Source organism: Bos indicus, chromosome 9 (genome assembly GCF_029378745.1).
Source record: "Bos indicus isolate NIAB-ARS_2022 breed Sahiwal x Tharparkar chromosome 9, NIAB-ARS_B.indTharparkar_mat_pri_1.0, whole genome shotgun sequence".
NCBI classification, from domain to species: Eukaryota; Metazoa; Chordata; class Mammalia; order Artiodactyla; family Bovidae; genus Bos; species Bos indicus.
Genome location: NC_091768.1, coordinates 23,510,830 through 23,535,478, shown reverse-complemented (window position 1 = coordinate 23,535,478; position 24,649 = coordinate 23,510,830). Strand labels below are relative to the sequence as shown.

At 38.2% G+C, this 24,649-nt stretch overlaps 1 protein-coding gene across 1 annotated transcript in view; it reads left to right on the top strand.

Annotated features, from left to right (window-relative positions):
• Positions 1-24,649, top strand: part of ME1 (malic enzyme 1) — a 219,916-nt gene that overhangs the window by 103,422 nt on the left and 91,845 nt on the right. The window contains exons 5-6 of the mRNA XM_070795794.1: positions 1,434-1,595; positions 20,564-20,667. Coding sequence (XP_070651895.1) covers positions 1,434-1,595; positions 20,564-20,667 — 266 coding nt within the window. The remainder of the gene's footprint in view (positions 1-1,433; positions 1,596-20,563; positions 20,668-24,649) is intronic.

Below are 24,649 nucleotides of genomic sequence, written 5' to 3'. Positions count from 1 at the left end.
ATAGATTTATTCAATTGACTAATGCTTGTTGATCGTTTTCTGTGTGCCAAGTGTTATGCTAGGTATTGGTGTACGGTGGTGAGCAAACACAATTGGTTCCTAATTTCATGCATCTACTCTGAAAAGTACCTTTTTTTAATCCCCATTTTTACCTATAAGAAACAGAAGCTTTAATTCATCAGTTTATCCAAAGTCAAATAACTGACATTTTATTCTAGGCTCAATGGATATGATGAGTTGTAGTAGTTTGTAGAAAATCTAATAAATTTTGTCTCACAAAATTGGTTTTGCTTAAATTTATATAATGGCCATGAATTACAGAATAAAGATGATAGATCCATTAATTTCAATAAAGACAACAAATTACTTAGAATTAAAATCTCCACATGATTAAAATGCATGCTTTTTAGATATAAAAATAAACTAAAGTTAGAAATAAACGAAAATAAACTTAGATTAGAAATAAGCTAAAATAAAAAATAATTGTCTAGTAATACTCTACTGTCAGTTAAGAGTAGCAATAGACGGTGCTTGGTAGAACAGTATCCGGTGTAATAAGAGTTGAAGAGGATGAATCAGCATTGTTGTGAAATTAGGAGGATACATAAACTAAAGATCAGAGCACTGGGGACTCCTCAGTAATTATGTGCTATTTAATCATGGGCTCTCCTCTAATGGTACTCAAAATGGATGTGATTAGTTTCCAAGCTGTCATGAGTGTCACTTTATTTCCCAGTTTGAGCTTTTTATTTATGTGTACTCTGCCCATGTACTCCTCCTGACTGAAGACTGAGTTCTTTAAGTTGTTTGAATCATTCTGAAGGAGATCAACCCTGGGGTTTCTTTGGAAGGAATGATGCTAAAGCTGAAACTCCAGTACTTTGGCCACCTCATGCGAAGAGTTGACTCATTGGAAAAGACTCTGATGCTGGGAGGGATTTGGGGCAGGAGAAGAAGGGGATGACAGAGGATGAGATGACTGAATGGCATCACTGACTCGATGGACGTGAGTCTGAGTGAACTCCGGGAGTTGGTGATGGACAGTGAGGCCTGGCGTGCTGCGATTCATGGGGTCGCAAAGAGTCGGACGTGACTGAGCGACTGATCTGATCTGATCTGTCTTTTTATTTTTAAACAATCAAATTAATCATCTGTATATATTTTAGAACTACATTTAAAATACATGTTTCCAATTTATTCTCCCCACTCTTCTACGCTTAATGATTATACAAAATCGTTTCCATCATTTATGATCATATAAAATGATTATACAAAATCATTTCCATCATTTATGATCATATAAAATCATGTCCATCATTTATGTTTTCTGACAGCTTAGTATTTCATTGCATAAATAACTTCAGAAATAGAGAGTAGGAACTATGGCCCAGGATTTGCAAACATCTATTAATATATTTTTCTTTTTATTCAAGGCTATTGTGGTGACTGATGGAGAACGTATTCTTGGCTTGGGAGACCTTGGCTGTAATGGGATGGGCATCCCCGTGGGTAAACTGGCTCTGTATACAGCTTGTGGAGGGATGAACCCTCAACAGTGTTTGCCTGTCATGCTGGATGTGGGAACGGAAAATGAGGTAAACGCTTTAAGTCTGTAACAGCTATACACCTTAAAAAGTAGTACCATTCCTGCATTTTGAGATTATTTTAGGAACCTCATGAAATTCATATTTTTTCTTTGATTCTTTCTCTCTCCTCAAACCTATCCCTCAACTCTTATAAGAAAAATTATTCATTCTCTTTTCCGTTTCTTTTCTTCTTTTCTATAATATGAATAATCTTTTACCAGCTTCTTTAGTGTTTTATTATCCTTTAGTAAGCACTCAGCCCATTATTCTGTAGAGTGTATGATTTACTTTAGGGTATCATAGTTACTTTTAAAAAATTACTGTTTTTTATACTAGACAGAAATTTATTAAGTATAGTCAGTCTGATATCTTGTTCTAAAAGTCTGCAGTAGATTATTTGGAGTTTAGCATTTCTCTTTACTGCATCGATAGACTCTTAGAGTTATATATTAAAGTGAAGTCGCTTAGTCGTGTCCGACTCTTCCTGACCCCATGGACTCTAGCCTACCAGGCTCCTCCGTCTATGGGATTTTCCAGGCAAGAGTACTGCAGTGGTTACCGTCTGAGTCACGGTAAAGCATCTGCCTACAATGCAGGAGACCCAGGTTCAGTCCCTGGGTCGGCAAGATCTCCTGGAGAAGGGAATGGCAACCCACTCCAGTATTCTTGCTGCCCCCCCACCAAAAGTTATATATTAAGTAGTACATAATTTTGCTCATCTGTAATTGGTAATACTTGGATCAATTGTGGGTGATAGATGAGCTTGCCAGGTGGCATTAGTGGTAAAGAACCCACCTGCCAGGTGCAGGAGTCATAAGAGACGTGGGATCAATCCCAGGGTCAGGAAGAGCCCCTGAACGAGGGCATGGCAACCTACTCCAGTATTCTTCCCTGGAGAGTCCCATGGACAGAGGAGTCTAGCGGGCTATGATCCATAGGGTCACAAAGAGTCAGACACGACTGAAATGACTGAGCACACACACATGGGTGATAGATACTAGAAATTAAAGGTAGAATTTTCTGAAATAGAGATGAAAAATAATGGTCAATTAAGATAGACTTTTAAAAAGTTGCATGTGAATATCAAACCTAGGCCTAGAATGTCATCATCAAATGAGATATTTATCATGTTAAGGTGTGTTCTCTCTGTACCCACTGTGTTGACAGTTTTTATCATTAATGGATGTTGAATTTTGTTAAAAAGGCTTTTTGTCATCTGTCGAGATGATTATATGATTTTTCTATTGTTTAATTGGTTAATGTGTCTCACATTGATGTGTTGCATCACATTAATTTGCTGATATTGAACCATACTTGCATTCTTGGGATAAATCCCACTTGATTATGGTGTTTGATTCTTTTGATGTATTATTGAATTTGTTTTGCTAATATTTAGTTTAGGATTTTTATTTCTATGTTCATCAGTGACATTAGCTATTAATTTCCTTTTTTGTGTGGAACATCCTTCTCTTATTATTTATATCAAGGTGATAGTGGCCTTTAGAATAAGCTTGGAAGGATTCCTTTCTCTTCTAGTTTTTGAAATAGTTTGAGATGGATAGGTGTTAACTCTTCTTTAAATGTCTTATAGAGTTTTCCCTGTGAAGCTGCATGGTTCTGTACTTTCATTTGTTGAGATTTATTATTATTATCACTGATTGAATTTCATTTCTTATAATAAGTTCGTATTTTGTATTTTTTCCTGATTCAGTTTTTGGGAGATGTAAATTTCTAAGAATTTATTCATTTCTAGTAGGCTGTCCATTTTATTGGCATATGATTGTTCATAGTAATCTTTTATGACCCTTTGTGTTTATGTGGTGTTTCTTTTTTAACTTTTCATCTTTTATTTCTGGTTTTATATATTTGGGCCCTTTCTCTTTTTTCCTTGATAAATCTCACTATAGGTTTATTAATTTTGTTTATCTTTACAAAGGACCAGCTCTTAGTTTCATTGATGTTGTCTGTTTTTTTTAGTCTCTATTTCACTTATTTTTGCTCTGATCTTTATGATTTTTTTTCCTTCTTTGGGTTTTGTTTTGTCTTTTTTTTGTAGTTCTTGAGGTGTAAGTTTAGATGGTTTTAGATTTTTCTTGTTTCCTGTGGTAGACATATATTGCTATCAACTTTCTTAGAAATGCTTTTGCCGAGTACCTTAGGGTTTTGTTTTTATTTTTGTTTTAATTGATGTATAGTTGATTTACTATATATTATGTAAGTTTCAAGTGTACAGCATTCTAATTCACGATTTCAAAATCTTTAAAGGTTATATTCCATTTATAGTTATTATTATATAAAATATTGGCTATATTCCCTGTGATATACAATATATCCTTGTAACTTATTTATTTTATACATAATAGTTTTGACCTCTTAATCTCCTATCCCTCTATTGTCCTTTACACCATCTCTCTCCTGTACTGATAATCACTAGTTTGTTCTCTGTACCTGTGTGTGTTTCTTTTACATTATGTTCACTATTTTATTTTGAGATTCCACATATAAATGATATCTTACAGTATTTGTCTTTCTTCGTCAAACTTATTTCACTTTCACTTTAGGATAATACCCTGCAGGTCCATCCATGTTGTTACAAAAAGCAAAAGGTCATTCTTTTTTATGGCTGAGTAGTATTCCTGTGTGTGTGTGTGTGTGCGTGCACGCGCGCATGCGCCACATCTTCTTTATCCATTCATTTCTTGTGGATACTTAGGTAGCTTCCATGGCACCCCACTCCAGTACTCTTGCCTGGAAAATCCCATGGATGGAGGAGCCTGGTAGGCTGCAGTCCATGGGGTCACTAGGAGTTGGACATGACTGAGCGACTTCACTTTCATGCATTGGAGAAGGAAATGGCAACCCACTCCAGGGTTCTTGCCTGGAGAATCCCAGGTACGGGAGAGCCTGGTGGGCTGTCGTCTATGGGGTCACACAGAGTCGGACACGACTGAAGTGACTTAACAGGTAGCTTCCAAACCTTGGCAGTTGTAAATAATACTATGAACATTGAGGTGCATGTATCTTTTCAGCTAAGTGTTTTCGTTTTCTTTGAGTATATAAAGAGAAAGTGAAAGTGAAGTTGCTCAGTCATGTCTGACTCTTCGAGACCCCCGTGGACTGTAGCCCACCAGGCTCCTCCGTCCATGGGATTCTCCAGGCAAGAATACTGGAGTGGGTTGCCATTTCCTTCTCCAAGGGATCTCCCCAACCCAGGGATCAAACCCAGGTCTCCTGCATTGCAGGCAGATGCTTTAACCGCTGAGCTACCAGGGAAGCCCTTCTTGGGTATATAACCAGAGTGTAATTGTGTGGCCATATGGTAGTTCTGTTTTTAGTATTTTGAGAAACCTTCATACTATTTTCCATAGGGGCTACACCAATTTACTTTCCCACCAGTGATGTATGAGGGCTCCCTTTTCTGCACATCCTGCCAACATTTGTAATTTGTGGTCTTTTTGATGATAGCCATTCTGAGAGGTGTGAGGTGATATTGCATTGTGGCTTTGATTTGCATTTCTCTGATGATTAGTGAGGTTAAATATCTTTTCATGTGTCTGTTGGCCATCTGTATGTCTTCTTTGGAAAAATGTCTATTCAGTTCTGTCCATTTTTTAATCAGGTTATTTTTTAATATAAGCTGCCTCTATGTTTTGAATATTAACCCCTTATTGATATCATTTGCAAATGTTTTCTCCCATTCAGCAGGTCTTCTTTTTGCTTTGTTGACTCTATTCTTTCCTGAGCAAAAGCTGAGTTTAATTAGATCTGATTTGTTTATCTTTGCTTTTGTTTCTTTTGCTTTTTGGAGACATACTCAAAAGCATTGTTATGATTTATGTCAGAGTGTTCCAGCTATGTTTTCTTCTGGGAGTTTTATAGTTTCTGGTCTTACATTTAGGTCCTGAATCCATTTTGATTTTACTTTTGTGTGTGATGTTAGAGAATGTTCTAATGTCATTCTTTTACATGTAGCTGTTCAATTTTCCCAGCACCACTTATTGAATAGATTGTCTTTTTTCCATTTCATATTCTTGCCTCCTTTTTCATAGATTAATTGAATATAAGTGTGTGGGGTTTATTTCTGAGCTCTCTGTTCTATTCAGTTGATTTATGCATCTGTTTTTGTGCCAGTATCATGCTGTTTTGATTATTATAGTTTTTAATATGGTCTGAAAACAAAGGTCTGTCTAGTCAAGGCTATGGTTTTTCCACTGGTCATGTATGGATGTGAGAGTTGGACTGTGAAGAAATCTGAGCACCAAAGAATTGATGCTTTTGAACTGTGGTGTTGGAGAAGACTCTTGAGAGTCCCTTGGACTGCAAGGAGGTCCAACCAGTCCATTCTAAAGGAGATCAGTCCTGGGTGTTCTTTGGAAGGACTGATGCTAAAGCTGAAACTCCAATACTTTGGCCGCCTGATGCGAAGAGCTGACTGATTGGAAAAGACCCTGATGCTGGGAGGGATTAGGGGCAGGAGGAGAAGGGGACGACAGAGGATGAGATGGCTGGATGGCAACATCGACTCAATGGACATGAGTTTGGGTGAACTCCGGGAGTTGGTGATGGACAGGGAGGCTTAGCATGCTGCGACTCATGGGGTTGCAAAGAGTTGGACACGACGGAGCGACTGAACTGAACTGAACTGAAGTCAGGGATCCTGATTCCTCTAGCTCTATTCTTTCTCAACGTTGTTTTGGCTGTTGGAGTTCTTTTGTGTTTCCATAGAAAATTTTAAATTATTTGTTCTAGGTCTGTGAAAAATGTCCATGGTATTTAGATAGAGATTGCACTGAATCTATTCAGTGCCTTGGATAGAATAAGCACAGAATGTTGTCATTTTAACATTAATTTTTCTAATCCATGAACATTATTATATATTTCCATCAGTTTATGTCATCTACAATTTCTTTCATTAATATCTTACAGCTTTCTGTCCTTTACCTCCTTAGATAGGTTTATTCCTAGGTGTTTTATTATTTTTGATGTGATGGTAAATGTGATTGTTTCCTTAATTTCTTTTTCTGATCTTTTGTTGTTAGTATATAAGAATCCAAGAGATTTCTCTGTGTTAATTCTGTGTCCTGCAACTTTGCTGAATTCTTTGGTGAGCTCTAGGAGTTTTCTGACAGCACTTTTAGAATTTGCTGGAGTTGGTGATGGACAGGGAGGCCTGGCATGCTGCAATTCATGGGGTCGCAAAGACTCGGACACGACTGAGTGACTGATCTGATCTGATCTGATGTATGTGCTAAGTTGCTCAGTGTGTCCAACTCTTTGTGACCCCATGAACTGTATAGCCTGCCAGGCTCCTCTGTCCATGGTATTCTTCAGGTAAGAATACTGGAATGGGTTACCATTCCTTTCTCCAAGGGATCTTCCCAACCCAGGGATCGAACTTGTGCCTCTTATATCTCCTGCATTGGCAGTCAGGTTTTTTACCACTAGAGCCACCTAGGAAATCTCATTGCTATGCATATTATCATTTAATCTACAAACAGTGACAGTTCTATTTTCTTTCCAATTTGAATTCCTTTTATTTCTTGTATAATTGCCATGGCTAGGACTTGTAAAACTGTGTTGAAAAAAAGTGGTGAGCGTGGATATCCTTCTCTTGTTCCTGGTCTTAGAGGGAATGTTTTCTGCTTTTCACCATTGAGAATGATGTTGGCTATGAGTTTGTCACATATGGCCTTTATTATATTGAGGTAAGCTCCCTGTATGGCCACTTTCTGGAGAATTTTTATCATAAATGAGTATTCAATTCTGTCAAAAGCTTTTTCTGCATCTGTTGACATTATTATATGGTTTTTATTCTGCAGTTTGGTAATGTGGTGTATCACACTGACTGATCTGCAGAAATTGAATCTTTGCATTCCTGGGATAAATCCCACTTGATTATGGTGTATGATCCTTCTAATGTGTTGTTGGATTCAGATTGCTAGTATTTTGTTGAGGAGTTTCGGGTCTGTGTTCATCAGTGATATTGGCCTGTAATTACTTTTTTTTGTGTGTGATATCTTTGTCTGATTTTGGTGTCAAATGGAAGCTGGCCTTGTAGGAGTTCGGAAGTGTTCCTTCCTCTGCGGTTTTTTTGGTATGGTTTGTAGAGAAATGGTATAAACCTTTTCTGAATGTTTGGTAGAACTTAACTTTTGAAGCCGTCTGGTCCTAGACTTTTGTTTGTTGGGAGTTTTTAAAATTACTCATTCAATTTCATTACTGGTATTAAGTCTGTTCACATTTTCTGTTTCCTGCAAATTCAGTCTTGGGATAGTGTACCTTTCTAGAAATTTATTCATTTCTTCTCAGTTGTCCATTTTATTTGTTTATTGTAGTCTGTTGTATTTCTGTGGTGTCTCTCGTAACTTCTTTTTCATTTCTGACCTTATTGACTTGGGCCTTCTGGATTTCTTCTCTTGATGAGTCTGGCTAAAGGTTTATCAATTTTGTTTACTTTTTCAGAAACCCAGCTCTTAATTTCGTACATCTTTTTTTAAAGTTTCTGTTTTATTTATTTCTGCTCTGACCTATATGGTTTCTTTCCTTCTACTAACTTTCGGATGTTTTGTCCTTTTTCTAGCTCCTTTGGGTATAAGATTAGGTTGTTTGAGAGTTGTCTTAGTTCCTGAGGGAAGCTAGTATCAGTATAAACGTCCATCTAAGAACTGTTTTTGCTGCATCCCATAGATTTTGGATCATTTTGTTTTTATTTTCATTTATCTCCAGGCATTTTTTGATGTCTTCTTTGATTTCTTCAGTGATTCATTAGTTGTTTAGTAGCATGTATTTTAGCCTCCACGTGTTTGCTTTTTTTGCATTTTTTCTTGTAGTTGATTTCTGGTCTCATAGCATTGTGGTTAGAAAATATACCTGATATGATTTCAGTTTTCTTAAACTTACTGTGGCTTGTTTTGTGGTCTAGCATGTGATCTGTTCTGAGAATGTTCCATGTGCACTTGAAAAGAAATGTGCATTATGCTGGTTTTGGATGGAATGTTTCATAAATCTATTAAGTACATCTGGTCTAATGTGTTGTTTAAGGGCGATGTTTCCTTATTGCTTTTCTGTGTAGATGATCTGTCTATTGGTGTAAGTGGGATGTTAAAGTGCCGTACTATTATTACTGTTGCTTTCTCCCTTTATGTTGTTAATACTTGTTTTATGTATTTAAGTACCACATGTTGTTGTTCAGTTGCTATGTCATATCCAACTCTTTGCAACCTCATGGACTGCAGCATGCCAGGCTTCCCTGTTCTTCACTATCTCCTAGTTCAGTTCAGTTCAGTCGCTCAGTCATGTCTGACTCTTTGCGACCCCATGAATTGCAGCACACCAGGCCTCCCTGTCCTTCACTACCTCCCGGAGTTCACCCAAACCCACATCCATTGAGTCAGTGATGCCATCCAGCCATCTCATCCTCTGTCGTCCCCTTCTCCTCCTGCCCCCAATCCCTCCCAGCATCAGAGTCTTTTCCAGTGAGTCAACTCTTCGCATGAGGTGGCCAAAGTACTGGAGTTTCAGCTTTAGCATCAGTCCTTCCAAAGAACACCCAGGACTGATCTCCTTCAGAATGGACTGGTTGGATCTCCTTGCAGTCCAAGGGACTCTCAAGAGTCTTCTCCAACACCACAGTTCAAAAGCATCAATTCTTCGGTGCTCAGCTTTCTTCACAGTCCAACTCTCACATCTCCTAGAGTTTGGTCAAATTCATGTACTTGGTCAGTGATGCTATCTAGCCATCTCATCCACTGCCACCCCCTTCTCCTTTTGCCTTCAATTTTTCCTAGCATCAGGATCTTTTCCAATGAGTTGTCTCTTTGCATCAGGTGGCCGAAGTTGTTGTTAGTGCTTCAGCTTTAGCGTCAGTCCTTCCAATGAATATTCAGGATTTATTTCCTTTAGGATTGTCAGGTTTGATCTCCTTGCAAGTCCAGGGGACTCTCAAGAGTCTTCTATAGCGCCACAATTCGAAAGCATCAATTTTTTGGCACTCAGTCTCCTTTATTGTTCAACTCTCACCTCCGTACATGACTACTGGAAAAATGATAGCTTTGAGTATATGGACGGTTGTTAGCAAATTGGTGTCTCTGCTTTTTAATATGCTGTCTAGGTTTGTCATAGCTTTTCTTCCAAGGAAGAAGCATCTTTTAATTTCATGGCTGCAGTCACTGTCTACAGTGATTTTGGAGCCCAAGAAAAGAAAATCTGTCACTACTGCTACTTATCTTTCTTCTATTTGCCATGAAGTAATGGGACAGGATGCCATGATCTTAGGTTTTTCATGTTGTTTCAAGTCAGCTTTTACACGCCCCTCTTTCACCCACACCGAAGAGGCTCTTTAGTTCCTCTTCAGTTTCTGCCATTAGAGTTGTATCATCCACATGTCTGTGCTTGTTGGTTTTTCTCCTGGCCATCTTGATTCCAACTTGTGGTTCCTCCAGTCCAGCATTTTGCATAATGTACTCTGCATATAAGTTAAATAAGCAGGTGACAATATACAATCTTATTGTACTCCCTTCCCAATTTTGAACCAGTCTGTTATTCCAAGTCTGGTTCTAACTGTTGCCTCTTGACCCTGATGCAGGTTTCTTAGGAAGCAGATAAGGCAGTCTGTTATTCCCATCTCTTTAAGAGTTTTCCACAGTTGGTGGTGATCCACACAGTCAAAGGCTTTATTGTAGTCTTTTATTGTAGGCTTTATTGTGAAGCAGAAGGAGATGTTTTTCTGGAATTCCTTTGCTTTCTCTATGATCCAACAGGTGTTGGCACTTTTATATGGTTATGTAGGAGATGTCCTAGGGGACCCAGCAGCAGTCTTCTCTCTGGTTGCCAGAGCTGTATGTTGTAAGGGTATGCCCTGTGTGGGCTGGGTGCATCCTTCTGTTTGACAGGGTCAGCTCCTGTGGGCCCGCTGGTAGTCAGGGCTGGTTCCTGCGCTGGTTGAGTGTGAGGCTGTGCCTCATGAGGTGGCTCTAGGCCTACTGGACAGGAGAGTAGGCGTCCTGTGCATTTGGCTACATGACGCAGGGTTGCACCAGCGTGCTGCCAGCCTACTGGTGGGTGAGGCCGGGTCTCTGCATTGCTGGCTGTGCAGCTGGGAAGCTTGTGGCTAATGCTGGCCTGCCGGAGTATGGGGCTTTGACCTTGGTGTTAATAAACTAGTGGGAAGAGACCAAAATGGAGCTTTGCCAGAGCCAGTGTTAACATAGTAGAATGAGCTCTCCCAAGTGGCTGTTGCCAGCACTTCTTTTCTTGAGGGCAGTTCCAGTTGCTTCTTGCATATTTAGGTGGCTCTCTAAGATTAACAAGTGTGTTGGACCCAGCCCCCCTTTCAAACTACTGCCTCTGGACAGGAAATTGGCGTGTGTGAGAACTTTGTTTATACTTTTTAAGAGCCAAGTCCGTTTCCTACTGCCCTCCAGCTCTCCCAGATAGAAGACCTACTGGTTTTCAAAGCCTGATATTCTGGGGACTCATCTTTGCAGTACAGAACTCCTGGGCTCAGACCCCTTGCTCCTTGGGAAGAAACTCTGAATGTGATATTCCTCCTATTTTTGGCGGTATGGGTCCTGACTATCTTGTCTCTGCCCCTCATCTGTCTCATTGTGCTTCTTCCTGTCTTTTTCTTTGTAGAAAATCTCTTCTGTAAAACTTCAGGTATTTCTTATAGATACTTGTTCTGTAAAGAGTTGTCATTTTGGTGTGTCTGTGGGGGTGAGTTTAGGGTCTTCTTATTCCCCTGTCTTGGACACATATTGACACTCTATTCTCTTTATCCTTGCACTACTACTTGACTGAGAAGACAAAAAATTTACTTCACTAAAATATGGTTGAGTTGATGGGTTTGTGGAAAATGTAGTTTTTATGTTGCCATTCTTTGTTCCACTTTCACATGTGGAAAAACCACTTGTAGTCAAAATATCTGCAATAGCAGTTTTTAATCTCATCTGTTTTGTGGATCTCTGTTCAGTTTTATACTTCATAATAGAAATACAGAATTAATTCATCACAACATTTAGGGTTTTTTTCCAGAATCTAGAAAATTTCTTGAGGATTAGATCCCTTTTTAATAAATTATCTTATAAATGTTTTCTTCTTTTATCAAAAATACCTATATTGAGTAGTAATGAAAGTGGAAAAGGAGTTAACAGCTGATTGGTAAGTCAGTCCTCATTTTCTGACTTCTTAAATCTCTGCAGCTCACAACTTGAAGTTTACAGAAGCACTTGACTAAAATATACTCTTATTTTTTAAGTTAATAATGCAAAGCATTTATTTAGGTAGGATGATTGTGTTTTCACCTTATCTTTAATCTGTTATTTCGTAGTCCATGTTTTCTTTAATTTACTTGTAAAGCAATTGCTATATAAAGTTTATCCTTTACCTGAAGTAAATTGTTTTTATCTTTAAGAGAATGGGCTTACCTTGTGGCTCAGCTGGTCAAGAATCTGCCTGCAATGCAGGAGACCTGCGTTCAATCCCTGGGTTGAGAAGATCTCCTGGAGAAGGGAAAGACTACCCACTCCAGTATTCTAGCTTGGAGAATTCCATGGACTGTATAGTCCATGGGGTCACAAAGTCAGACACGACTGAGCGACTCTCACTTCACTTTATGAGGATCCCATACTTTATTTCTTTTTTTCCCTGTTGTTGTCAAATCTTTTCATAGCGGCTTCCCTGGTGGATCAGATGGTAAAGAATCCTCCTGCAGTGCAGGAGACCTGGGTTCAATTCCTGGGTTGGGAAGATCCCCTGGAGAAGGGAAGGCTCTCCACTCCAGCATGGTGGCCTAGAGAATTTCACGGACAGAGGCACCTGGCAGGCTACAAGTCCATGAGTTCACAAAGAGTCAAACATGACTGAGTGACTTAAAAAAAAAAAAAAATATATATATATATATATACACACACACACACACATATATATGTGTGTGTGTGTGTATAAAACTTTATGTTTTACCTGACGTAAATTGTTTTTATCTTTTAAGAGGAGCCATACTTTTTTCCCCTGTTGTTGACAAATCTTTTCATGGAAGTTATGTTTATCATTTGTCTTTTAAGTAAGTGACCAATATCAAAGCTTGATATTTTACTAAAAATGTGAGTAAATGTGCCTTGTGGACCCTCCACGCTCTTCCATGTGTTGTTAGGCCTTAAACACTGCTACAGCTGTCACATGGGGTGTGCTTGCTAGGGCTGCTATAACAGTACCATAAACTGGGTGGCTTAACCAATAGAAGTTATTTCTCATAGTTCTAAAGGCTAGAGATCCATGATCAGGGTATCAGCAGTCAGTTTCTTCTAAGGTCTCTCTCTTGGCTCGTCTTCCTTCAGTATCTATACATGGTTATTTCCTCTGTGTATCTGTGTCTTAATTTTTTTTCTTAGAAGAGCACCAGTCATGTTGGATTATGGCCCACCCTAGTGACATCATTTAACTTAATTATCTTTTTAAAGACTCTGTCTACAAATACAGTCATATTCTGAGACACTGGGATTTAGACTTGAACTTCTGAATTTGGGGGAGGTTGCAAACCCAGTTGAGCCTGTAACACATGATCAGTTCTCAAGAGGCCCTGGAGAATTCATACTCCTATTCAGTATGTATAGGAGATTATTGTCTCTACATAGTCAGTCTCTGTTTATTAAACCATTGCTCCAGGTCTCAGCTTTTCTGATCTGGTTTTATATTCAGTCTGGCCTTCAGATCATGTGTACAGTGTATTGAGATCTAGAATCATCTAGATCTTGTGATGGAACTTGAAGTCACAAAGTTGAAGTCTCTTCCACTGAGGAGGTTCCTACTTGTGTTCTGGAAAGAGCCCTTTATGTTTGGCATGAAGCAGCTTGTTGGAGAGAAACTGAACAAAATAAAAACCTTATAGATTTTCTGTTATATGTACTTGCCACATATTTTTCAGCTCATGTACAGAAGTCAGTGTTGACATTAGATTGTGACCGGTATTAGGTTTCTGTTGCTATCATGACAAATTATTACAAACAGTGGCTTAAAATGGCACAAATATATGACCTTATAATGCTAGAAAGCACAAGTCTCAAAAGGCTAAAATCATTAAAGACGTCAGCAGGGCTGAGTTCCACACCCTTGTCTTTTCCAACATCTAGAGGCTGCATCTGTTCCTTGGTTCGTGGTCCCCTTAATCTGTTTTCAAAACTAGCAATGTAGTGTCACTCTGATTCTGCTTCTGTCATCACATTTCTTTCTCTGACTACAGCCAGAAAGGTTTTTTCACTTTTAAGGATTCACCCTTCATCACATCTACAGTTTCTTATGCCACATAAGGTAGCAAGTTTACAGGTTTGTGGGGAGAAGCATTTCATTACTCTGTCTATCACATGGTCCCAGCTAGATTGTCAGCACTTTTCTCTCAAGCCTCCTCACTTTTTATCTTTGCTTTTCATATTATGCTTGCCACTTCAGACAAGTGAGCCTGCATTTGAATGATTCCTAATCATTATAGTAAAGTCAGAGAAGAGAAGATAATCCTCACTGCCTAACTTGGTTTGTATTGTCACATGGTTACTTTTTCACTGTCTCCTCTTAGCTCACCCTCTCTAAATTAGTGCGACAATGGATTATATCAAGGATTTATTCATCTGTTTTCTGAAGCACAGCACCGATGCCTTGGGAAAGAGAATGGAGATTTCAGTTTGGTTTTATATGTACTATAAGTCTCAGGAATTCCTTGAAGTTTGGGATATATCTTAGAAATGCCTGTTACATAAACTAAAATAGAAAAAAATTTACCTGAGACGGGAACTTTTAGGGAAGTAGAATACTTTTATTTTAGCTTAATAATTTATGTGGTTCTCAGTGTACGTCTTTTGAATGTTCAGTTCAGAATTAATGAGGGGATGTGTTAAGAATGCAAAATCCCAGGCTCTGATCCAGACTTACTGAATCACAGTCAAATTTTAGTCATTTTTATTTCCACAGCTTTTTAACATTTCATGCCAGCTCATATGCATGCTGACACTTTAAGTATTGCTTTAGACTCTTGGTGACCATTAGCAATTAGATTGCTTAATCATATTGATGGCATGAACCAACAAAACAACAAAAATTTTACATAATTTCTTTGCAGAATTTGGTCTTTTATTTAAAAGAATGAGTAAATAGCAGCATAGAGTATGATTATCTATATATTATAAATATAATTTAAACAAATGCTGAAAAGGAAAATATTCATAACATTTATGGCAGATAAAGATTTAAAATGTTCTTAGTATTCAAAGAAAACATTTAAGTTAATAAGAAAATGCTAAATGTGAAATATACAAATTGCCTAAGAAAACATGGTTACAGGTAATTTTAAAATGAAGACATGAATGGTCAGTAAACTTATGAAAAATGTTTAATGATATTCAGTTCAATTCAGTCACTCAGTCGTATCTGACTCTTTGCAGCCCCATGAACTGCAGCACACCAGGCCTCCCTGTCCATCACCAACTGCTGGAATCTACCCAAACCCATGTCCATTGAGTTGGTGATGCCATCCAACCATCTCATTCTCTGTCGTCCCCTTCTTCTCCTGCCCTCAATCTTTCCCAGCATCAGGGTCTTTCAAATGAGTAAGCTCTTCGCATGAGGTGGCCAAAGTATTGGAGTTTCAGCTTCAATATCAGTCCTTCCACCCAGGACTGATCTCCTTTAGGATTGACTGGTTTGATCTCCTTGCAGTCCAAGGGACTCTCAAGAGTCTTCTCCAACACCACAGTTCAAAAGCATCAACTCTTCAGCACTCAGCTTTCTTTATTAGAAAAGAAATATAAGTGCATGCTACTTTAACATTACAAAAATATATTTATATATTATGTATTTTACATTTATATTTCATATATGTACACACATATATATATGTGGAAAGATAAAAATCTTCCTTTGGCTGCCACAAAAGGAACATATTTATTACTATATATGTCAGTGGGGTATGGGGATTGTAAATTTGTTCATCCTTTCTAGAAAGGTAGAGTTCCAAGTTTTAAAAATAATCATCTAGTGAGTGATGTGAAGACTTTTTACAATATATTCTTATGTGAAAAAGGGTTATAAAACAGTCTATGATATTGTTCCCAACTTGGACAGATAATATTGTACATGCATAGATGCAGAGAGAGGGGCCTGGAAGAATATGCATCAAGGTGCTAGTGGTGGGTAGTTCTGAACGGGTAGAGCTTATTGGTTTTCTTTGGTTTTGATTTTACATTTTGTTGCTCTCAAGTTTTCTAGTAGGAAGTATTATTTTTTTGTAATGATTTTTTTAAAGCCTTAAAATCTTAAGAAAATATTTTGTAATTCTCAAAAATTTTAGATGAGAAAGGTAGAAATGTGAGAGATATGAACAAGGTTAACAGTGATTACTAGTTAAATCAAAATTTCCAAGGTTTCAGAATTGAGGCAGTGCTAAGAAGTAAAATAATTAACTTTACCAATATATGCACTGCTTATCTCCTCTTCGGAGAAGGCAAGGGCACCCCACTCCAGTACTCTTGCCTGGAAAATCCCATGGACGGAGGAGCCTGTTGGGCTGCAGTCCATGGAGTCGATAAGAGTCGGACACAACTGAGTGACTTCACTTTCACTTTTCACTTTCATGCATTGGAGAAGGAAATGGCAACCCACTCCAGTGTTCTTGCCTGGAGAATCCCAGGGACGGGGGAGCCTGGTGGGCTGCTGTCTCTGGGGTCGCACAGAGTCGGACACGACTGAAATGACTTAGCATAGCATATCTCCTCTTTGGGACTCTTCTTGTGTTTCCATATGCTTTGTTCTTTACTCTCCCTAATGTTTCCTTTTCACATGCTTCTAAGTCTCTGTAAGTCTTCAGTGACAACAAATGCATTGCATGTGACATGTCTTGTTAAAGAAGGTCTATCTTTTTTTTTAAGTGTTTGCTTAATACCAAGTCTTTCATTTATTTTCCAACAAACATCTATTAAGTGTTTACTCTTGGCTTCGAGAAACTTTTAATCCAACAAATTAATGTCACCTCTGTGCCAGGCTACGTGGTCTGTGGAGCCATTATTAAAATGGGATAATCTTGTTAAATTGCTTTTTGTAGATGTTATTTTTTTGTCAGCCAACTTTCCAAGAATGCACTCATTATAGAAGCCTTAATTATCATGAATTTTTTAAAAAAATAGTAATTTTTGATAGAGACATTATGGCTAGAAGAAGTTTTTAACTTCTGATTTAATTCAAAAGCTATCTTGTTCATAGATCTTCATAATTGACACTTCACTGTAGCCAGACTTCTTTATGATATACTTTAATTATTAGCATGGGAAAGAATGAGAGAACAAAGCAGGGGAAACGTGTGACATCTTTTCTCAATTGTGTTCTTTTTCTGATTCACGTTTTAGAAGTCCAAATATATCCCAGACATGGAGAAAGTATTTTAATTCTGGCAGCCGTTAATCGCTCATTGGCACTTCAACATCAGCTGTTCAGAAGACTGCCAGTAGATTGTTTAAAGTTTTTAGACTTCAAGGAACAGCTGGGCTTTACAAGAGCACTCAGTTTCAGATTCTGCATTTCATGTGAAATACTTTTTTATGATTTGATATGTTAACTTCCAGCTTGCCAGAAAGCCTTAACTCATTGTTGGGCACTACATTATAAGTGGGATGACCAACAAAATGTATTGGCCAGACCAAGGCAGTTTCACAGTGAGAGAGAATGCTATTAGTAATTATTCTAAGACACCAGATGTGAACTGGGCTATAATTCCTGTTGGCTTTAAGCAAATTCCAACTCAAGTAATTCACATGGTTTAACCTTCTTAATAACATAAGTATACCTACAAAATCATATTGTTTATAACAAACCTATCTAATCATAGTGACTTAAAATAATTACTATTAACAATCATGATTCCCTGAGATGGCTAGGGAGGCTGGAATGCTTGGGACATATAGCTTCTCATCCTTCTTATAGATTCTAATCCTTCACATATTGTTCACACTCTGCAGGTAAAATATGCTTGTATCCATCCTAGGTTTCCAAAAATGACATCCCAGTAGCAACAGCAGGCCCAAAGTTCAGGATCCCATCATCTAAATCAGGTCTAGATGTGGGTGAATATTCTTGTGTTTTGCTCTGTGGTGTGCGACTGGTCTTATCTGCTCCCACATACCAGACATACAGTGGATGGCAGGGGCAGAACCTCCACAATAAACACTCCCGTCCAGAATGGCGGGGCTAAGAATCACGTAACACTAAGTGTTCTGAATTTGCACTGGACGTGTTGCCAGGCCACCTACTTGAGGGACAGGGAATGTTCTTTGAATCGGGCCCAGTTTCATTTCCTCAGAATGTGATTCTGTAGTTCATTGTTCTCCTAGGCTTTTGGCTCTGCTGGCTGGGTTCTTGGTTATATCCTCTTAGATAGTCTTCCTTTTCCATACGAAATAGCTGTGTTGCATCCTGAATAACTTTCTCAGCAAGCTTCTTGCCTATGGATAGTTGAGGACCCAGTGAAGTATTTTCATTTCGAAGTATCCCTGTGTCAATTAATCCAAGTAGTGCAGTACCCTTACTTTTTTTTTTTTTTTTAGCTTTCTATGTATTAGATTATAGTCTCCTCCATTAGATAAAGCTCTACTCACAGTTCTTTTCAAAACAGACCTTCTCTGTTTATTGGCTGACATAGCAGAGTGCTGTGGACCAGCCCCACTGAACTAGACAAAAATCTTTTAGGAACCTAAGTCTCTTAGGTTCCACTTTAAATCATTCAGAGGTTCTCAAAAGACGTGTTACAGTCGCACACTTAATTTGATCTTTGGCTGCTGGCCTTATTTTACTTTAGAAATCTTTTACACACAAGTTTTGTGCCCTCTATATTCTGTTTAAATTTTTCTCAGAGACTGAACATTTCCTTCTATAGTTCTTATCCATTTTAGCCTTAGCATACAGCTAATTTACACATTCAACATTATTCCTGAAAATCTTTTTAGTCAGATTTATAAGCTCATTAAGTGCATTTTCCTCTTTTCTAGATTACTGAAGGTGATAGTTTAGTACATGGTTTCTTTTTTTATCACACAGATTACCATTTTTTTCCCAAAAAAGTTTGTCTTTGTAATTTCTTTTAGCAATATTTTGTGGTTTCTGGTATATAGGCCTTACACATATTTTGTTGAATATGTCCCTATGAATTTCGTGTTCTGGAGTGCTATTGTAAGTGGAGTCATGTATTTTATTTCAACTATTCATTGCTGCTGCTGCTAAGTCTCGTCAGTCATGTCTGACTCTGTGCGACCCCATAGACGGCAGCCCACCAGGCTCTCCCATCCCTGGGATTCTCCAGGCAAGAACACTGGAGTGGGTTGCCATTTCCTTCTCCAGTGCATGAAAGTGAAAAGTGAAAGTGAAGTCGCTCAGTCATGTCTGACTCTTAGCGACCCCATGGACTGCAGCCCACCAGGCTCCCCCGTCCTTGGGATTTTCCAGGCAAGAGTACTGGAGTGGGGTGCCATTGCCTTCTCCGATTCATTGCTAGTATATAGATATACATTTGCTTTATATAAATTGGCCTTATATTCTACATTCATGTTAAATTCACATATTTTTTTCTAGTGGATTTCTTGCATAGATTCTTTAGTATTTCCATGTATATGATCCTTTGTGTACAAATAAAAACAGTTTGTTTCTTCCTTTCCAACCTTTATTCCTATTTTTTCTTTTTCTTGTGTAACTGTAATGGCTAGGATCTCTAGTATATATAGCATTTGATAGAAATAATGAGAGTAGAAATATCTTTGTCTTGTTTCTAGTCTTAGGGGTTGTTCATTGTGGGTTTTGCACAGATGCTTTTTACTAGGTTGGGGAAAGAAAAGAAAATTTTAGTTGCTCAGTCATGTCCAGCTCTTTTCAATCCCCTGTACTATAGCCCTCCAGGTTCCTCTGTCTCTGGGATTCTCCAGGCAAGAATACTGGAGTGGGTTGCCATTCCCTTTCCTAGGGGATCTTCCTGACCCAGGGATCGAACCCAGATCTCCCACATTGTAGGCAGATATTTACCATCTGAGCTACCTGGCAAGCCCAGGTAGAGGAAGTTCCTTTCTTTCTTTCTTTTTTTTTTTTTAACTTTATTTTATTTTACTTTATAATATTGTATTGGTTTTTGCCATATATCAAAATGAATCTGCCACAGGTATACATGTGTTCCCCATCCTGAACCCTCCTCCCTTCTCCCTCCCCATACCATCCCTCTGGGTCGTCCCAGTGCACCAGCCCCAAGCATCCAGTATCGTGCATCGAACCTGGACTGGCTTTCTATTCGTAGTTTACTGAGAGCTTTTGTTATAAATGTGTGCATATTACTGTATATAAATTATACCTCAATTAATAACTGATTTAATAAAATTACCCATTCTAAAGCATGAACAGCGTAGTGTTGTCTGATACATATTAGTTTTGGAAAAACTTAAACTGTGTAAAGTTTTAAAAGTTTAAGAAAAGTCTTATTTAAGACTAAAAGGTTTTTAACATCAGTCAACAATCTTATTAAAGATATACTCAAAATGTTTAAGATTTTTCTTTCAAAAGCAAAAAATAGATCTAAGAAAGGAATTGCTGTGTTTCCATTTACTAAGCTAATATGATACTTCAAAACTTCATTATTTTTCTGGGTGGTAAACTTTGCCTGTAAAATCTAAATTTGGCACAGCTGAGAGATTGTAATACCTTTTCTTTTCTCAAGAATAAGACCTAAGAATAACAATGAAAACATAAGAATGCTTTTAATGTTTAGTAATTATATTTTGTGTTCTTATTAACATTGTAGATATATATAATACTAAATAATAACTCTATAGGTTAATTCTGAAACAAAATAGCTAGATTTTATTTAAATTTCTACTCTTATACATATGAGAAAACTGAGGCTCACTCAGAAAAAGTAATGATTTGCCTTTCGTTGTTTCTATATTTATGGTAATTTTTTTAAAAAATAGGAGTTACTTAAAGATCCATTGTACATTGGACTACGGCAGAGAAGAATAAGAGGTCCTGAATATGATGATTTTTTGGATGAATTCATGGAGGCAGTTTCTCTCAAGTATGTATAATCTTTATTTTGTCTATATTTAAGTTGGATTTCAAAAACTTAAAGATAATCTAACATAATAAACTATAAAAATGTTCAAGTTTGGTATAATATGTTTAATAATTATAAGTGATTTGAGTGAAATATATATATGTATATCCTCATAAATATTGCTGACCAAATGATAATGTCATGTGTCTATCCCCCCAAAAGTTGTCTGTGTTTCTATCCCTGAAGATACTTTTTTCTTACAAGAAACTTCAGCTTCTATGGTTTGGGATTCATAATTATGGTGAATGAGGCAGTGGCCAGTGACTAAATTACCTAAGTAAGCCTTTTCATGATTATTGGCAGTCTGCATTTTGTTTCTGGCTGCTGATAAAATCTGGTCTTCCATCATCTTCCTGGGTGAATCTAACTCTCTTGTGGTAGGAGAGGCAGAGAAGTGAGCACGAATAAGTACGATCCGCAGGGTCCAGAATGAAGCAACGTCCACGAATCTCTGATTTAGTCTACTGTATTTGATTAAGATGCAGTACAATATTTCACTGAATACTTCATTTAATTGTGGACCAAGGGCTGCTATAAAATTTTCTATTTTTTTCCTTCAAAGTAGAGACTTCTGACATAATTTAGTAACATACTCTGAGAGAATTTTTTCACACTAACAGTCGTCCCATTTGTCTCTGTATAGCCACAGAAACCATGTACTATTTAAAAACATATATGTTGCTTTGGTTTTTCATAGAAATGAACTCATCACTGGCATCAACTGTAACTATAGACATACTTCTGGTTTCTTTTTATTATAAGGTTTAATTTGAAGAAGTTGAATTCAATAGCAGAAAGTGCTCTCATCAGCTTGGAAAATATATAGAATATTTTGAATGTCTTGTTACCCAAGGTTTTAGTGAGAAGTACATTTACCAGTTAGTATGGACTACTTTTTTAAAACCCGTGTCTGATTTATTTCTTATTGTTATTTAACTTATTTAATTAAATTGTACTTATAGACATAGTTGAGCAACTCTAAAATTCAAGAGTTCATGGTACAGTTAATTACCAGAAGTTTTTCATATTTAACTTTAAATTTCTTACCCTTTAAAATTTATATAAGATTGTGCAATTATGTGTAACTTTGTAGGTAGCAATATTAGTCAAGAGATTGTATAGAGAATACTACAAGGTGGCATAAAAGAAAAAGAAATTCTCAGCATATTTGTTTTTATTTGTCTGTTTGTGTAAACAAAATTTATCTTTATATGGGTGACTTCGGTATATTTACCAAGAAACTGAGTCATGAATATAGCATATATGGCCTATGTACTTAAATATTGTTGAAATAAAAAGAGAAATGTATGGCCTATATACTTATGCTGTTGAAATAAAAGAGAAATAATTCCACAGAAACAAAAAGAGAAATAATTCCATAAACAGTAAAAAGCTTTCTGGATGAAAAGCTAATTTTGAATGAGCTTTGTCAATCTAGAATCAGAAAAACTGTGTGTGTGTGTGTTTAATGTTGAATTGAGAAGTTACCTAAGATCTATAATAGGAAATGGGGATTGACAAAAGTCAACAATAATTTAAAATGCAGAGACCACCTATAAATCAGGAATTACACTTCTGGGTTCTTCCCAGAGAAAAACCCCACAGACTTTTCAAAGATACTTTCTAGCATAACTACTTTGGGAAGAGTTTTCTAGAAATGAAACCTACTACCGCTACCAAATTAAATTGGGACGTAATCCTGAAGAGAAACCCAAAATTATTTAAAAAGGAAATGTAGCTTACATTCAAGGTGGCAAATGTCTGTTAGGAGTTGGCTTAGCCAGGAATCGGATTCTAGATGGAGTTATTAAGGAGTGCAATTGGAATCTACCCTTTTGTAAGGGAAAGTACAGGAAAAGAAGTGGATGAAGGAGAAGTTGAACTACAGTGTCGACTTGCCAACAGCCCTTGGGACCACACTTTCATGCTGTCTATTTAGACCCCTAGGAAAAACTCATTTCCATTCCCCACTCCCCAACCAATATTATGTTGGTTTTCTAATTTACCTCTTGTGAGGATTGAGTTGGGGCAGTTGTAATTTCTTCCTTTTGGCTTTCTCCACAATTATATTTCTTAGCTCATGGGCCAGAGACTTGTTACGGGTGTTGTAGCAGTCACCAAGTAGGTATCTGTCCTGGTTCTGTATTTGAGGACTGAGGAAATCACCGCCATGTGGGTCTGTGGTCCCAGGGCCCATTACGAGCTAGACCTTGGCCAGGGCTCCATTTATGCTTGGGCTCTAAATCCTTCTAACAGGGATGACAGCATACTGATGCTTCAGGTCTGTGCCCTCAGAATGTCTGAGTAGTCTGTCTCCTTGGCGCACAGTTGCTGGATTTAAAGGACTGTAGGTCCCTTTGGGGGAAGGTTGGGGGAATTACTACCTTGTATTCTTGTTATAATGTTACATGGTCCTTCCCTCTGGAGACTAGACGACTTCTTCAATCAGTGAGTTCTGGGTCCAAAAGTTAGCTAAGATTTGGAAACTGAGTCAGTGATTGAGACATTATTGGGGCAGCTACTCTCCACTTTGTGGCCATTCATCTTTGATTTATTTTGAATGTACATGTTGAATAGTCGCCTTGTTGGGATGCCATATTTTATTAATTATGTCAATAACTCTCTGTGGGTCAAACACACCCCATACACCAGCCTTGCCACTCTCAGGATAATCGTGCCCACCTGGCTTCTGGTGGCTTCTGATCTTCACCTGCTTCTGTTATCCCTGTTGCTGTTGATGAGCCTAATTCTCTTACATACCTTCCCTCTGTCACTTCTGGTCTTCAGAAGAGAGCCACCACTCGGAACCTAGTAAAGTAGATGTCATCTCACTAGTACCTTCCTTGCAACTTAGGTTAGTGGTTTGTTTTCTGGGCCTTCCTGTGGAATATCTCCATCTGATGGGGTTCTGGCCCTATGCAGCATGTGCACCCCAGAATATACTCTCTGAACCTGTGCGCCCCTCTTCTGACCACTGCCATAGAGTTTCTGGCATTTCATATTTAACATGAGCTATTACTTCATCCTTGTTTTTAGGTACCATCCTAGTAGCCAGTTCACACATTTCCTGAGATTCTTGCTGGTTTTAAGTCTTGCCTCTTAGGACGGCGCCCTCACATGGATGGTGGTGGTAGTGCTGGTTTAGTACCTAAGTCATGTCTGACTCGTGACTCGATGGACTGGGCCTGCTGGGCTCCTCTGTCCATGGAGTTCTCCAGGCAAGAATACTGGAGTGGGTTGCCATTTCCTTCTCCAGGGGATCTTCCCTACCCAGGGATCAAACATGGGTCTCCTGCATTGCAGGCAGATTCTTTTACCAACTGCCTGAGCTACAAGGGAAACCCATCCTCACATGGATAAACTCTCCCTTGTCTAATCTTAAATTCCAGCCCCTTTGATCAAACACCTTCAGTATTTAATCTTACATGTACTCTCCTTGCTAATGTAAACTTGCTAGATCTTTCAGTTCCTTCCTCAAATAGTGTCTTTCTTTTTCAGGCCTCATCACCCTATGTGGGTTATATTGTGATATAACCCTAGTTACATAGGCCCGAGTGTCTGGAGAGGAGGTGGGGGTGAACAGATCGGGGGTTAGGGATAGATAGGTTGTCTTATTGGGGAGAAGCCTCTACCTACATCCTCCCCAAGAAAGAAGGGGCAGGGCTACTTATATTGGTTCAGAAAGTTCTGGGGAATTTGAGAGTTCAAGATTTTGGGGAGGTATCGAGTAAGACATCTTGTGCCACGTGGGAGGAACCTGGTCTTTTCCAGTCAGGATGTTGACTTAGCACATCTCCCGTGCCTGCAGGTTTGGGAGTTTTTGACTGCTCTGACACTTAATCCCAGCTCCTGGTCATTAGCTTTCTCTGCCCGAAAGGCCTGATAAACATTTTCATACCTACCAGAGAGTTCCTCTGGCTTTCAGGTTGGTGGTTACTTGCTT